Source organism: Elephas maximus, chromosome 4, assembly GCF_024166365.1.
Source record: "Elephas maximus indicus isolate mEleMax1 chromosome 4, mEleMax1 primary haplotype, whole genome shotgun sequence".
NCBI lineage: Eukaryota > Metazoa > Chordata > Mammalia > Proboscidea > Elephantidae > Elephas > Elephas maximus.
This window is the reverse complement of record NC_064822.1, coordinates 74,773,106-74,788,739: the sequence shown is the minus strand read 5'-3', so window position 1 is coordinate 74,788,739 and position 15,634 is coordinate 74,773,106. Positions and strand designations below refer to the sequence as shown.

Here is a 15,634-nt window from a genome sequence, read left to right as displayed (position 1 = left end):
GCATAGGGGCTCATCATATTTCAATAGTCTTTGAGGGCTGACTATAAAACAGCAATTTTCAGATAATATCAAATGTTTATAAAATGATGTTTCTGGGTCCATTAGGAAAAGATAAACATTTTCCATATACAGTAAAACCCTGCTTTTCTGGATTTATTTGTCTCAGGAGCTTGGCTATCCAGTACAGTAGAGAACCTGTAGATGGTAGTAATTAAAACAGCATCCCATAGTTCAAGCACACTTTTTGTCACTCAGAGCTGCTGGCTTGATAGGTAGCACCAGCAAGAAGTAACTGCTAACAGAATGACAGAGTTGGGAGACAATGAATGAGTGGTCCCATCAACAACTCAAGCTAGAAATCTGGTGATTCAAGCTACCTACCTCATGGTTAACCTAGACTCCACCATTTCCCTCAAAACACCACAGCCAACGAATAGTCAAGTCCTGTCATTCCCACCTCCTGACCTTCCATCTCTTTCACATGCGTACTATCCTCTCCACTCTCACCTCTACTCCTTTAGGTTAGACCCTTGTCAATTCTCACACAGAATATCGGCAAAGGTTTCTTAACTGCTTTCCCTGATTTAATCACATGTCACACAGCTAATCAGTAGCACTGCACAGATTCTAACCACATCTGCCTATTACTCCAAAGCCTAAGCTATGACTCTGTGGAATTGGGGGAGGCTGGTGGTAGAGGATGGGGAGAGGAAGGAGTGAAGTGGGATGAGGTTATTTGTTGAGAAGAGACCAGAAAAAAAAAAAAATTAGCTGATATTAGCATAATCTTAATCAAGGAGCATTCCTGTCAATTAGGCAGTGCTGTACATAGACTTTTCTATATAGTTCAGTTTGTGGCAGCAAGTCTGTTTGGCAATGTTTCCAAAGAGGGGTTCTAGTATAAGTTTATCCCTTTTTTTTCTTCTTTTTAAGCAAAAGAATATAGAAAACATAAATCTGCAATGAAATCAGTTATGAAATATTAAGCTTCTGCGTCTCAGGAGTGACACTAATCATGGTTTGAAAAGCGGCCCATCACATTTTAAAACACCCCTTAAATCAATGAGGTAGAAACTTTACAATCCAAGGGCTGCCCAGGCACCTTGTCAACAGCCCAAAAGGCTGCACCTGATTTGCAGATAACATGCATGGATCCTCACTGTGTGAAATCAAACATGATTAAAATGAATACAGTTTGACTTGTATCCATCCTTTTCTTAGTACAACTGGGAGGTACTTTGTCTATTAGTTGAGGAAAGAGTCAATAAAATTAAAAAGAAATTATTTAAAGACAGCGAAGTATCTCCCCCTCTGTACTCTGATTTAGAATACCCTTTGTATACCTCTGTTGAGAACTTAAAATTTTAATTGAAATTCTTTGATTGTTGTTTAAGGGCTCTCATTTGTTCATTTTTGTATCCCTAGGATTTAACACAAGGAGCCCTGGTGGTGCAATGGTTAAGTGCTCAGCTGCTAATCCAAAGGTTGGTGGTTCGAACCCACTAGCAGCTCCTGGCAATCTGCTCCCATAAAGATTACAGCCTACTAAACCCTATGGGGCTGTTCAACTCTGGTGACATGGGGTCACTATGAGTCGAAAATTGACTTGTCAGCAGCTAACAACAATAACAGCATTTAACAGAGGACCTAGTGCATGGTAACCACTCAATGTTAGCTGAGAACAAAACACGCTTAGGTCTCCAAAGTTGAGTTTTAATGCTGGCTGCCTTCAGCATCACCTGGGGAGCTTATGACACATCAGATGCCTGAGTACTACCCTCCAACGCCACCCCCAATCCAGAACTGCCAGGGTAGGGGGCTCAGGCATCTGTAAGTACAGGAAGCTTCACATCTGGTTTTTATATTCCTTGGCCAAGAATGAGAATCAACAGTTTCGTAAGTGGTGGTAGCCTAAATCAGAGGACAAAAGATAGGTTTCCCTTTTTTTACAGCTTTTGTAAAACACAAAAACAAACAAACAAAAAACTTATTTGAATCACTGCAGAAAGGCTACTAGAGTGGAGGTTACACAAGTTGGGTCAGTTTTCATATGCAGGTCACAACAGATATTTATCCTATTTGTATGCTTGTAAGATGTGAAATTATTTTGAAGGAGAAAATCCTGGGAAGAGTTCATTTTCTCTTAAAAATGTCTCCTATTCCAAAATATACTAAAGCTATAGTCACATATGAAGTCATCATGTCCTGTTGGTAAAGGATTAAAGGTCTTTTTTGAGTTTCCATTCGGCAGAAATCAAGAGGTTGGTTGAAAGAAATGTCTTCTGAGGAAGGGTCAGTCTCATTTAAAACAACAAAAAACACATTACCTTTCTCTCCAATGATGTAAAAAAGTCCTTTGAGATAATCTGCAGCTAAACAAGCAACTTGAAGTGAAAAGGAAAATCTAAACTCATTAAAAAAAAAAAAGAAAGAAAAAACTCATACACTTTTCCTTTTAACTTCATGTTTAAAAAAAATATTATTTTCTGAAAAGCTGACAAAAGCTAGCATATACCCTCCTCAGCTTAACAGTCTTCCAAAGAGCACATCCAACTGCCATAAAACGCAAAAATGGATATTTAATTCAAGAGCTATATAACGTCTAGCTACCTTTTCCCTGCTGTTTCACAGCATTTCATTATTTTGTTTAATAAGTTCATCTCCTCGAGAATTTTCTCTTCACCTCATATTATTAAAAGTAATAAGTTTTTCTGGACCGGGGGTTTCCCAACAGAAAAACCAATTTATGTGTGTCCTTCAATAATGACAGGCAAAGATTATTTCCCATTATATTGCATACTTTTCATATCACCACCACAGCTTATCATTCAATAAATGTTACTCTGCAATTCTTTCCATTCCTCAAGGAAGTTTAATTTCTGCATTAACCTGTTTTCGCTGGGCAACACCTTACCAGGAAGCCTCTGTGCTGCGGCAGAATTAGTTCGTTAAAGAACCCATTTAGGAATCTCTTGTCAGTGATGAAATTGTCCTCAGTTAATAAAAAGGACTAAAGTGAGTTTACACCTTGATCACACATACTTACTCCCACACTCACACTCACTTTCTGTTAATCGCGCATTTTCCTCCACAAACATGTTTTTTTGCAATGAAAGGTAAATTAAACATTTATCTTAAAAAAGGTAACTCATTCACACCTTCTGCATATAAAGACAGTTACTGTGGCTGTAACTATTATTATAAATAACATTATCTTTACTCTGAAGAAAGATTTGCTGGCAATAACATACCTTGTTTCCAGTTTTCCAGAAGAAATCTCTAATGGCCCGTAGCATTACTATAGCCACTGGAAAGGTGGCATTTACTGTTTCTTTTCCAGTAGAGGTCTTAATAAAATCGGATCCTAAAACAAAGGAAGGAAAACTCCATGTCAATCGAAAACTTATTTTTCACACTTTTGAGTCAGTGGAAGAAATGAGTTGTTTAAATGTTTTTCCTGAATAATGCAACTTTATTTTTTATTATTTGAAAAACTAAAAATTTCTGTTTACCATGCTTAGGGGACACTGCGGTTCTGCTAAGCGTGTTGGAAAAATTCGAGGATGGTTCATGACGATGGCTGAACAACATGACGAACCTATTTAATGTCACTGAACTAACTGCACATGTGAAGACTGCTGAAATGGCAAATGTTTTATTATCCATATATTTACCACAATTATAAACAAACAAAAAACCCTCATTCAATCCCAAGTATAGCTTTGGCTATTGCTTGTTTTTGTTTTTCAAAATGGTAATTTATATTGTTTTTTCTGATCATAAAGGAAATAAAGGCTTATAAAAAAATGAAACAATACATTTTTTAAAATCTCCTTTTAAAATAATTCCATCAATGTTTTTTTTAACCCCAACACAGGATGAATTAAATTAGGCACCTAGTGGATTCTCACTGACATCCAGGACGCTTGCCTCTTTACACTTCCAAAAAAAAAAAAAGTTGCCGTTGATTCCAACTCTTAGCCACCCTACAGGACAGATTAGAGCTGCCCATAGGGTTTCTGAGGCTGTAATCTTAATGAAAGCAGACTGCCACATCTTTTCTCCCGCAGAACAGCTGGTGGGTTTGTTTGGTTAGCATCCCAGTGCTTAATTACTGCACTACCAGGGCTCCTTTTATACTTCCATACCACAAATTAAAGTCAAGTTGGTTTATTTACTATATAACTGAGATGAATAAAACAATTTTATGCCCTGTTCTTAATATTATATATCATACAAAACCTGGAGTGTCTACTCATTCTACCTCATCTTCCCATACTTGATAGAATGCAAATCAGTACAAGAACAGTTGTAATAACACAAGAATCACCATTAGCTATTTTCTACTGTATTGTTCATTAACAAAAAATTGTGTCTTCTAACCAGATTAGGATTTTCATGAAAGTTACCATCCTATTTCATAACTAGCAAATATTTTAAATGACTTCCTGTCTCTCAAACATATCTTAAACCTACTGATGTAATTTAACAGAACAGCACATGGAGAAAAAGAAATGATAATAGCAGTTAAGGTTCATTGAGTGCTTTGCACCAGAACAGTTATAGGTGCTTTCCAACCATTAACTCAGTTAATCTTCACAACAACCGAAGGAGCTAAGTACTAATGTGATCTTCATTTTTAAAGACAAAGTTGGGGTACAGAGAAGTAATATGTGTGAGATGACACAGTAAGTGGTTGTTGTGTGATGTCGAGTCGATTCCAACTCACAGTCACCCTACAGGAAGAGTAGAACTGCCCCCAGAGTTTCTCAGACTGTAATCTTTATGGGAGCAGATCACCAGGTATGTTCTCCCTTGGAATGTCTGGTGGGTTGAACTGTAGACCCTTCAGTCATCAGCCAAGGGCTTAACTGTTGCCAAGCGCTTAACTGCTGCACCACCAGGAGGTAGAATTCTAACCAAAGCAATCTAGTTTAACCAAAATGCTATAGTGTCTCCAAGAAACTTATCTAGGGTCACACAGTCAGATGGCCAAGAAGAAAATCCATCTTTCATGTGGTTACTCAGGCCCCAAATACTCAAAGTGTAGGGCCATGGACTAGAAGCATGGGCACTATCCAGGAGCTTGTTAGAAATGCAGTCTCTCAGGCCCTACAACTGGCCAAACAGAATGTACATGAACAAGATTTCCAGGTGATTCGTGTGTAAATCAGTATGTGAATCTGTGACCCACACCTAAGCCCCCTGAATGTCCGGACCACACCTAAGGCTAGTCTCTGAGATTCTCTCAAGGAGTGAAAGAAGTGGACAAAAGGAGTCGGAGAAAGAAGTGGCCCAAACTTTCCACTGCAGCTGTAGTTCAAAAGGTTATTTCCACAACTATTTCATGTACCAAAGTTTCAAGTTAACAAACCTTTATTAATCACACTGTCTGTAAGGCACTATGAAAAATAGAAAAACAAGTAATTCAAAACGCTTGCCCTTAAAAGTATATACTCAGAGCAGCCATCTAAGATGCATCAATTGGTCTCAACCCACCTAGAGCAGAGGAGAATGAAGAACACCAAAGACACAAGGAAAATATTAGCCCAAGAGAAAGAAAGGGCCACAAAAAAACCAGAGACTCCATAGCCTGGGACCAAAACTAGATGGTGCCCAGCTACCACCAATGACTGCCCTAACTGGGAACACCAACAGCCAGTCCCTGATGGAGCAGGAGAAAAGTGTGATGCAGAACTCAAATTCATGTAAAAAGACCAAATTCAATGGTCTGAGGCTGGAGGAACCCTCGAAGACATGGCCCCAGACACTCTGTTAACCCAGAACTAAAACCATTCCCCAAGTCAACTCTTCAGACAAACATTAGGCTGGACTATAAAACATAAAATAATACTCTTGAAGCGTGTGGTTCTTAGTACAAGCGATACACGAGACTGAATGCGCAGCTCCTGCCCGGAGGCAGAATGAGAAGGCAGAAAGGGATAGGAACTGGCTGAAACCTGCGGTGGAAAGGCGGAGTGTGCTGTCACATTATAGGGATTGCAGCTAGTGTCACATAACAGTATGTGTATAAGTTTTTGTATGAGAAATTAACTTGAGCTATAAACTTTCACCTAAAGCACAAAAATAAAGTATATACTCTATAGCAGGTACAGGTGAAACATGTACCGTGGGTGATCACCTGATGAGCTAGAAGTAGGAGGTCTGGCTTCTAGCTCTGCCTCTAACACTTACCTTGCAAATTCTTTCTCCTTACCTTCCTCATTTGTAAAATAGATCTGAAAATTCTTATACAAGTGGATCAGAAGATAATCTATGTGAAAGCACTTTGCAAACTGTCAAGAGCCGCACAAATATAAATGGGGCAAGAACCTAGGCAGGGCTGCAATCTGTGTATGTACCATATGACATATCAAGGCAGGTCTCCAGAAGCCTTTTCTTAGGGCCTATAGGCCCAGTGGGAGAAATGGAGACATGCTGAGTGCTTACTAAGTGCCCGATGCTATTCTAGATGCTGGGAACAGACCAATAAATACAACAGACAAACCACCTTGTGAACAGATTTCTACAGGAAAAAGACAAGAAAACTTAAATACCAGGCAAAGATAAAGGCTGTGAAGAAAAATAACGTAACGTAACAAAATAGAGTGATGGAGTTTGGAAGGGGTGGCTAGATTGAAACGAAGTCATCAAAAAAGCATTTATGATGAGTGAAATTCAAACTCATGAAGAAAGTCTAGAGAAAGAGTATTCCAAGCACAGGAAATAGCAACTGCAAAGGTCCTGAAGTCGGCATGCACTAAGCTAATGAATGAATGATCTACAAAACAGATGCATGACCCCTACAATGCAGAAATAAGACTAGCAAAGATGAGAGTGTCTTAGTCATCTAGTGCTGCTATAACAGAAATACCACAAGTGGATGGCTTTAGCAAAGAGAAGTTCTAGTAGACGAGAAGTCCAAATTCAGGGCAACAGCTCCAGGGGAAGGCTCTCTCTCTGTCAGCTCTGGAGGAAGGTCCTCGTGTCCATCTTACCCTGGACTAGGAGCTTCTCTGCACAGGAACCCCAGGTCTAAGGCACGTGCTCTGTTCCCGGTGCTTCTTTCTTGGTAGTATAAGGTCTGTACTCTCTGCCTGCTTCCCTTTCCTTTTATCTCTTGTAAGATAAAAGGCGGTACAGGCCACACCTTAGGGAAACTCCCTTTACACTGGATCAGGGATGTGACCTGAGCAAGAGTGTTACATCCCACCCTAATCCTTTTAATCACAGGCAGAGATTGTGGTTTATAACACATTGGAAAATCACAAAATGGAAGACAACCACACATGGCCTAACCAAGTTGACACATATTTTTGGGCCGTACAATTCAATCCATTACAGGGAGATTATGGTTTCCACACAAATATAAGATGGTGAGAGGACATTCCAAAGAATTCACAATGAGACCAAGATGTGTTTTCCTAGTATATGATATTGTCTTCTGATTCACTAGGGCTTCTCGGTGTGACATTTTATATCACCTAAATTCTTTTAAGTGTTTCAGAAGAGAAGAATATTAAGTGACAAGGTTACACTTCGAGGTCTAAAATAAATGAATAAATAAAAGGTATGTGTTATCAGGGGGACCAGTCCCTGGAGGACATCATGCTTGGTAGAAGGTCAGCACAAAAGAGGAAGACCCTCCGCAAGATGGACTGACACAGTGGCTGTAACAATGGGCTCAAGCTTAACAATGATCATGAGGATGGTGCATGACCAGGCAGTATTTCATTCTGTTGTACACAGATCTCTATGAGTCAAAACTGACTAGATGGCACCTAACAACAACATGTCCACTTAAAGATCAAACCATATAAAGTTAACCAAAATAACCATACCTTTTGGAAGAGTTTGGAGGCAGGGTAAGAGTGAAGACTCTCTTCCTAATATATTTGGGAGGAGCAAAGCAGAAAATATTGCAGGAGTAACAACAGTACCCCACACATTATTTGTATATTTGTCCCCTTTTCCTGACTGTAACTGTAAGCAGCTTTGAGGAAAGGTACCAATCTTTGTATCCCCAGAGCATGAAACATACTAGTAGCGCAATAAACATTTGCTGGTTGGATAGATACATGAATGGATAGATGGGATGGATGAATGGATGGAAAGCTACAGCTACCAAGAAAAAAGAAACGCTATTTCCCACTTCTAACTATGAGTCAGAATTGACTTGACACCAACGGTTTAGGTTTTTTTGTTGTTGTTATTAACTGACTAATGGGGAAGGGAAGACAGTTGTGGGTTTCATTCCAGTTCAAGTAACAAAACTGAACAGGTGGTTCAAAACAAAATATCTATTTACTTTTAAATAAACCTTGTATTTTAGAACAAATTTAGATTTACAGAAAAATTACAAAAATAGTACAGAGTTCCCATATACTCTGTATCCATTTTCCCCAATTAATAATACCTTACATTAGTATGGTACATTTGTTACAATCAGTTGAACCAATATTGACATATTATTACTAACTAAAGTCCATACTTTATTCACATGTCCACAGTTTTACCCAATGTCCAGTCCCATCCAGGATATCACAATACACTCTACCTCCATCTTCATACAGCCTTCTCTTCCGTGTGTGGGTCTAATCTCCCTCTGCCCTCTCTTATAAGGACACTTGATAGCATTTAGGACCATCCGGTTAATCAGAATAATTCCCTTGTTTCAAGATACTTAAAGTCATGATGGGCTCAAGCATAGCAACGATTGTGAGGATGGCACAGGACTGGGCAGTGTTTCATTCTGTTGTACATAGGGTTACTATGAGAACTGACTCAAAGCACCTAACAACAATAACTTAAAGTCACATCGGCGAAGACTTTTCTTCCATATAAGTTATCAATCACAGGTATCAGGGATTAGACGTGGGCATATCTTTGGGAACGATTATCAGCCTATTCCATATCCTAACCTCTATACCTTTTATTTCCTTTTCCTGTCTTATCGCATTAGGTAGGACTTGCTGGACAGGGGTAGTAAAAGACGACATCTTTGCCTTGTTTCCAATCTTGAGGGCGAAGTGTCCAGTTTTGCATTAATTGTTAGTTGTTGTTGGCTGTCATTTTTTAAATAGATGCTCTTTATCAAGTTGAGAAGGTACCCCTCTATTCCTAAGCAACTAACTAAAATAACCAGTTGCTATCGAGTCAATTCCAACTCATAGCAAACCTATAGGACACAGCAGAACTGCCCCATAGAGTTTCCAAGGAGCGCCTGGCAGATTCAAACTTCCACCTTTTGGTTAGCAGCCGTAGCTCTTAACCACTACGCCACCAGAGTTTCCCTTCTATTCCTAGTCTGCTGCAATTTGTCAAGTGCCTTTTCTGCATCAATTGATATAATCATATAGTTTTTCTTTAGTTTGGTGATGTGGTGGATTATATTTTGTCGAACCAGCTTTGCATGGCTGGAATAACTCTCACTTGGTCACAATGTATAACTCCTTTTATACATTGCTGGGTTCAATTTGCCAATATTTTGTTGAGGATTCTTGCATCTACGTTCATGAGAGATATTTGTTTTCCTTTCTGGTAATATCTTTATTTGGTTCAGGTATTAGGGTAATGGCGGCCTCACAGAATGAGTATTTCCTCTTCTATTTTCAGTTAGAGATTGTGGAGAATTGCTATCATTTCCTCCTTAAACGTTTAGTAGGACTCACCAGTGAAACAATCAGGTCTGGTGCTTTCTTTTTTGGAAAGTTGTAATTATTGATTCAATTCATTTAATAAACATAGACCTATTCAGGTTATGTATTTGTCCTTGTGTGAGTTTTGGTAGTTGGTGCCTTTCAAGGAATTGATCCATTTCATTTATTAAGTCTGTGGGCACAGAGTTGTTCATATCCATTGCTGTCGAGTCAACTCCAATTCATGGTGGCCCCATGTGTTACAAAGTAGAACTATTCCATAACATTTTCTTGGCTGTAATATTTATGGAGGCAGAGTGCCAGGCCTTTCTTCCGTGGTGCTGCTAGGTGGGTTCAAACCACCAATCTTTCAGTTGGTAGTTGAGGCAAACCTTTTGTACCACCCAGGGACCTCACAGCTGTTCATGGTATTTCTTTATAATTCGTTATTATCCATGGAAACAGTAATTATTATGAGCCATTTCTGATAAATTGGTAATTTGTGTCTTCTCTCTTTTAATCTTGGTTAGCTTGGCTATAGGTTTATGAATTTCACTCATCTTTTCAAAGAACCAGCTTTTAGTTTTATTTTCCTATTTTTGATTTCACTGATTTCTACTCTAATTTTTTTTATCAGATCTGTTAGATCTTTTGTTTTTTTTTCTTAATTTTATTGTGTTTTAGGTGAAAGTTTATAGAGCAAATTAGTTTCTCATTCAAAAATTTATATATAAATTGTTTTCTGACATTGGTTATAATCCACACAATGTGTCAGCACTATCCCCTCTCCCTTTCCACCCCAGGTCCTATGTGTCCATTCGTTCAGTTTTTCTGTCCCTTCTTGCCTTCTCATTTTTACTTTTGGGTAGGTGCTGCCCATTTGGTTTCGTATACTTGACTGAACTAAGGAGCACATTCCTCACGTGTTATTGTTTGTTTTATAAACCAAAAAAAACAAACCCTGTGCCATCGAGTCGATTCCAACTCATAGTGACCCTGTAGGACAGAGTAGAACTGCCCCACAGAGTTTCCAAGGAGCGCCTGGTGGGTTCGAACTGCCGACCCTTTGGTTAGCAGCCATAGCACTTAACCACTACACCACCAGGGTTTCTGTTTGTCTTATAGGCCTGTCTAATCTTTGGCTGAAAGTTAGGCTTCAGTTCTGAGTTAGCAGGGTATCCGGGGGCCACAGTTTCACGGGTTCCTCGAGTTTCTGTCAGACCAGTAAGTCTGGTCTTTTTTTGTGAATTTGGAAGTTGTTCTATATTTTTTTCCCACTTTGTCTGGGGCCCTATTGTGATCCCTGTGAGAGTGGTGGGTGGTGGTAGCCAGGCACCATCTAGTTCTTCTGGGCTCAGGTTGATGGAGGCTGTGGTTCATGTGGTCCATTAGTCCTCTGGACTAATATTTTCCTTGTGACTTTGGTTTTCTTCATTCTCCTTTGCTCCAAATGTGATGGGACCAATAAATAGATGGCAGCTAGAAAGCTTTTAAGACCCAGTAGAATGAAGACCATTTTCTTTATGAACTATGTTATGCCAATTGACCTAGATGTCCTCCGAGACCATGATCCCCAGCCCTCGGCCTCAGTAACTTGGCCCCTCCAGGTGTTTGGATGTGTCTAGGAAGCTTCTATGACTTCGCCTAGTTTTATTTTCTCTACTATTTTCCTATTTCCAATTTCATAGATTTCTACTCTAATTTTTATTATGTTCTTCTGTTTGCTTTACATTTAAATTGCTCATCTTTACTTTCTTAAGGTCAAAGTTTACATTATTGATTTTAGGTCTTTATTCTTTTCTAATATATGGATCTAATACTATAAATTTCCCTCTAAGAACTGCTGTCATTAGATCCCACAATATTTTGATAAGCTGCATTCTAATTTTCATTTAGATACAAAATAGGCTTTAATTTCTCTTGAGACATCTTCATTGGCCCATGTGTTTTTTAGGATTGTGTTATTTAATCTCCAAATATTTGAGAACTTTCCAGTTATCATTTTTTATAGATTTTCTAGTTTAATTCCAACATACTTTGTATGTTTTTGATTCTTTAAAAATTTGCTAAGGTATATAATCCAGAATGTGTTGAAGCTCCCAACTATAAGAGTGGGTCTATTTCTCCTTGAAGTTCTATCATTTTTTGCCTTTGATATTTTGCCTTTCTGTTTTTTTTTTTTTTAGGCGTCTTGTTGTAGAGCTGACCTCCTTATCCTAGTACACAAAGCTTGCGTTGTCTGAAATTAATATAACTACTCCCTTTCTGTTGATTACTATCATTCTGGTACATGTTTCTCTATCCCTTTATTTTTAAACTGAGTCTTCATATTTAAAGTAAGTTTCTTGTAGACAACTGTATGTTTTCATCCACTCTGATTCTCTTTCTTTTTTGTTTTTCAATTTTTATTGTGCTTTAAGTGAAAGTTTACAAATCAAGTCAGTCTTTCATACAAAAATTTATATACCCACCAAAACGTGGGTATATAAATTTATATATACCTTGCTGTATACTCCCAATTGCTCTCCCCCTAATGAGACAGCCCACTCTCTCCCTCCACTCTCTCTTTTTGTGTCCATTTCGCCAGCTTCTAAACCCCTCTGCCCTCTCATCTCCCCTCCAGGCAGGAGATGCCAACATAGTCTCGAGTGTCCACCTGATCCAAGAAGCTCACTCCTCACCAGCATCCCTCTCCATCCCACTGTCCAGTCCAATCCCTGTCTGAAGAGTTGGCTTTGGGAATGGTTCCTGTCCTGGGCCAACAGAAGGTCTGGGGCCATGACCACCGGGGTCTTTCTAGTCTCAGACCATTAAGTCTCGTCTTTCTACAAGAATTTGAGGTCTGCATCCCACTGCTCTCCTGCTCCCTCAGGGGTTCTCTCTTATGTTCCCTGCCACGGCAGTCATCAGTTGTAGCTGGGCACCATCTAGTTCTGGTCTCAGGCTGATGTAGTCTCTGGTTTAGGTGGCCCTTTCTGTCTCTTGGGCTTGCGATTACCTTGTGTCCTTGGTGTTCTTCATTCTCTTTGCTCCTGGTGACTTGAGACCAATTGATGCATCTTAGGTGGCCGCTTGCTAGCGTTTAAGACCCCAGATGCCACTCTTCAAAGTGCGATGCAGAGTGTTTTCTTAATAGATTTTATTATGCCAATTGACTTAGATTTCCACTGAAACCATGGTCCCCAAATCCCCGCCCCTGCTACAATGGCCTTCGAAGCATTCCGTTTATTCAGGAAACTTCTTTACTTTTGGTTTAGTCCACTTGTGCTGACCTCGCCTGTATTGTGTGTTGTCTTTCCCATCACCTAAATTAGTTCTTATCTACTATCTAATTAGTGAGTAACCCTCTCCTACCCCCCTCCCTCCCCCTTCTTGTAACCATCAAAGAATATTTTCTTCTCTATTTAAACTATTTTTTGAGTTCTTATAATAGTGGCCTTATACAATTTGTCCTTTTGCAACTAATTTCACTCAGCACAATGCCCTCCAGATTCCTCCGTGTTATGAAATATTTCACAGATTCATCACTGTTCTTTATCGATGCATAGTATTCCATTGTGTGAATCTACCACAGTTTATTTATCCATTGATCTGTCGGTAGGCACCTTGGTTGCTTCCATCTTTTTGCTACTGTAAACAGTGCTGCAATGAACATGGGAGTGCATATATCTGTTCGTGTAAAGGCTCTTATTTCTCTAGGATATATTCCAAGGAGTGGGACTGCTGGATCAAATGGTAGTTCTATTTCTAGCTTTTTAAGGAAGCGTCAAATCGATTTCCAAAGTGGTTGTACCACTTACATTCCCACCAGCAGCGTAGAAGTGTTCCAGTCTCTCCACAACCTCTTCAACATTGATTATTTTGTGTTTTTTTGATTAATCCTAGCCTTGTTGGAGTGAGATGGAATCTCATTGTAGTTTTGATTTGCACTGCTCTAATGGCTAATGATTGTATTTCCTCATGCATTTTTTAGCTACCTCAACGTCTTCTTTAGTGAAATGTCTGTTCTGAGTCTCTTTCAATTAGACCATTAACACTTAAATTCTCCATCTGGTTTAGTTAGATTAATATCTACCTTGTTTAGAACTTTTCTACTCATTGTATTCTTTCCTATTTTTACACCTATTTTTCTGCCTTCTCTGGTTCTGAGCATTTTATAGGGTTCCTTTTTTTTTTTTCCTCAGCATACTCTGCGTATCACTTATACTTCTTTTATAAATATATTGGGTGGTTGCCCTAGAGTGTGCAAAATATTTTTAATTAATCTAAATCTACTTAGTACTGAAGGTACTTTGTAAGAAAGCACTCCCAATTCTTCCCTCCCACCCCTTATAACATTACTGTTATTCATTTAACTTATCCATATACACAATCACCCAATAAACTGTTACTATTATTACTTTAAATAGTTATCTTTTAGGTCATTTAAGCATACAAAAAAAAGATTTGATTTCACCTTCATTAATTCCTTCTCTGACACTCTTCCTTTTTTATGTAGATCTGAGTTTCTGATCTACATGCTTTTCCTTCGCTTTAATGAACCTATTTTAACATTCCTTAAACAGAAGTCTGCTGACAATGAATTCCTTCAGTCTTTGTCTGTGAAAATCTTTATTTCCACTTCATCTTCGAAAGGATAATTTCACTGGATACAGAATTCCAGTTGGTAAGGTTTTTTTCTTTCAACAGTTTAAGTATTTCACTCCACTCTCACTGGCACGGTTTGTGAAGAGAAGTCCACTGTAATTATTTTTCTATAGTTAAGTATTTCCTTTCTCTGGTTGCTTTCAAGATTTTTCTCTTTGCTTTTGGTTTTCTGCAGTTTGAATGTGTGTAGATGTGGCTTTTTTTTTTTTTTTAATATTTATCCTGCTTGGCATTTTCTGATCTTCCTAAGTCAGTGGATTTTGGAATGTCTTGGTCACTATTACCTGAAACATTTCTTCTGCTCTGTTTTCTCCTTCTTCTGGTATTCCAATTATGTGTGTGTTACAACTTTTGAAATTATTCCACAGTTCTTGAATGTTCTCTTCTAGTTTTTTTGTAAATTCTGTTTTCAAATTTCAGTTTAGAAAGTTCTATTGACCTATCTTCAAACTCACTCATTCTTTCTTCGGCATGTCAATCTACAGATGAGCCCATCAAACAAATTCTTTATTTCTGTTACAGTATTTTTGATTTCTAGCATTTCCTTTTGAATCTTTCTTAGAGTTTCCATCTCTCTGGTTACATTACCCATCATTCTTTTTTTAAATAATATTTCATTGTGTTTTCGGTGAAGGTTTACACAGCAGTTTAGGTTTGCATTCCACAATTTCCACACAAACTGTTCTGTGATATTGGTTACATTCTTCAGAATGGGTAAACATTATTTTCATTCTGTTTCTATTAATCTCGTTTCCTTGTCCCCTTACATTCTCATCTTTGTTTTAAAGTAATTGTTGATCATTTGGTCTTATAGATGATTTATTTTTATTAACTTTTATCGAGCTTCAAGTGAATGTTTACAAATCGTCAGTCTGTCACATATAAGTTTATATACATCTTACTCCTTACTCCCACTTGCTCTCCCCCTAATGAGTCAGCCCTTCCAGTCTCTCCTTTTGTGACAATTTTGCCAGCTTCCAACTCTCTCTATCCTCCCATCCCCCCTCCAGGCAGGAGATGCCAACACAGTCTCAAGTGTCCACCTGATATAATTAGCTCACTCTTCTTCAGCATCTCACTCCTACCCACTGTCTAGTCCCTTTCATGTCTGATGAGTTGTCTTCGGGAATGGTTCCTGTCCTGTGCCAACAGAAGGTTTGGGGACCATGGCCGCCGGGATTCCTCTAGTCACAGCCAGACCATTCAGTATGGTATTTTTATGAGAATTTGGGGTTTGCATCCCACTGATCTCCTGCTCCCTCAGGGGTTCTCTATTGTGTTCCCTGTCAGGGCAGTCATCGATTGTGGCCGGGCACCATCTAGTTCTTCTGGTCTCAGAATAATGTAGG

General features: G+C 38.8%; 1 protein-coding gene across 4 annotated transcripts in view; it reads right to left on the bottom strand.

The window, feature by feature from the left end:
• The window catches only part of DERA (deoxyribose-phosphate aldolase), a 189,785-nt gene that overhangs the window by 49,944 nt on the left and 124,207 nt on the right, over window positions 1-15,634 (bottom strand). For all 4 annotated transcript variants that reach the window (XR_007517133.1, XR_007517134.1, XM_049882561.1 and 1 more), the window contains exon 7: window positions 3,252-3,364. Coding sequence is in view for 2 of the 4 variants with exons in the window: in XM_049882561.1 (XP_049738518.1) it covers window positions 3,252-3,364 (113 nt within the window). In the remaining 2 variants the exon portion in view is untranslated. The remainder of the gene's footprint in view (window positions 1-3,251; window positions 3,365-15,634) is intronic.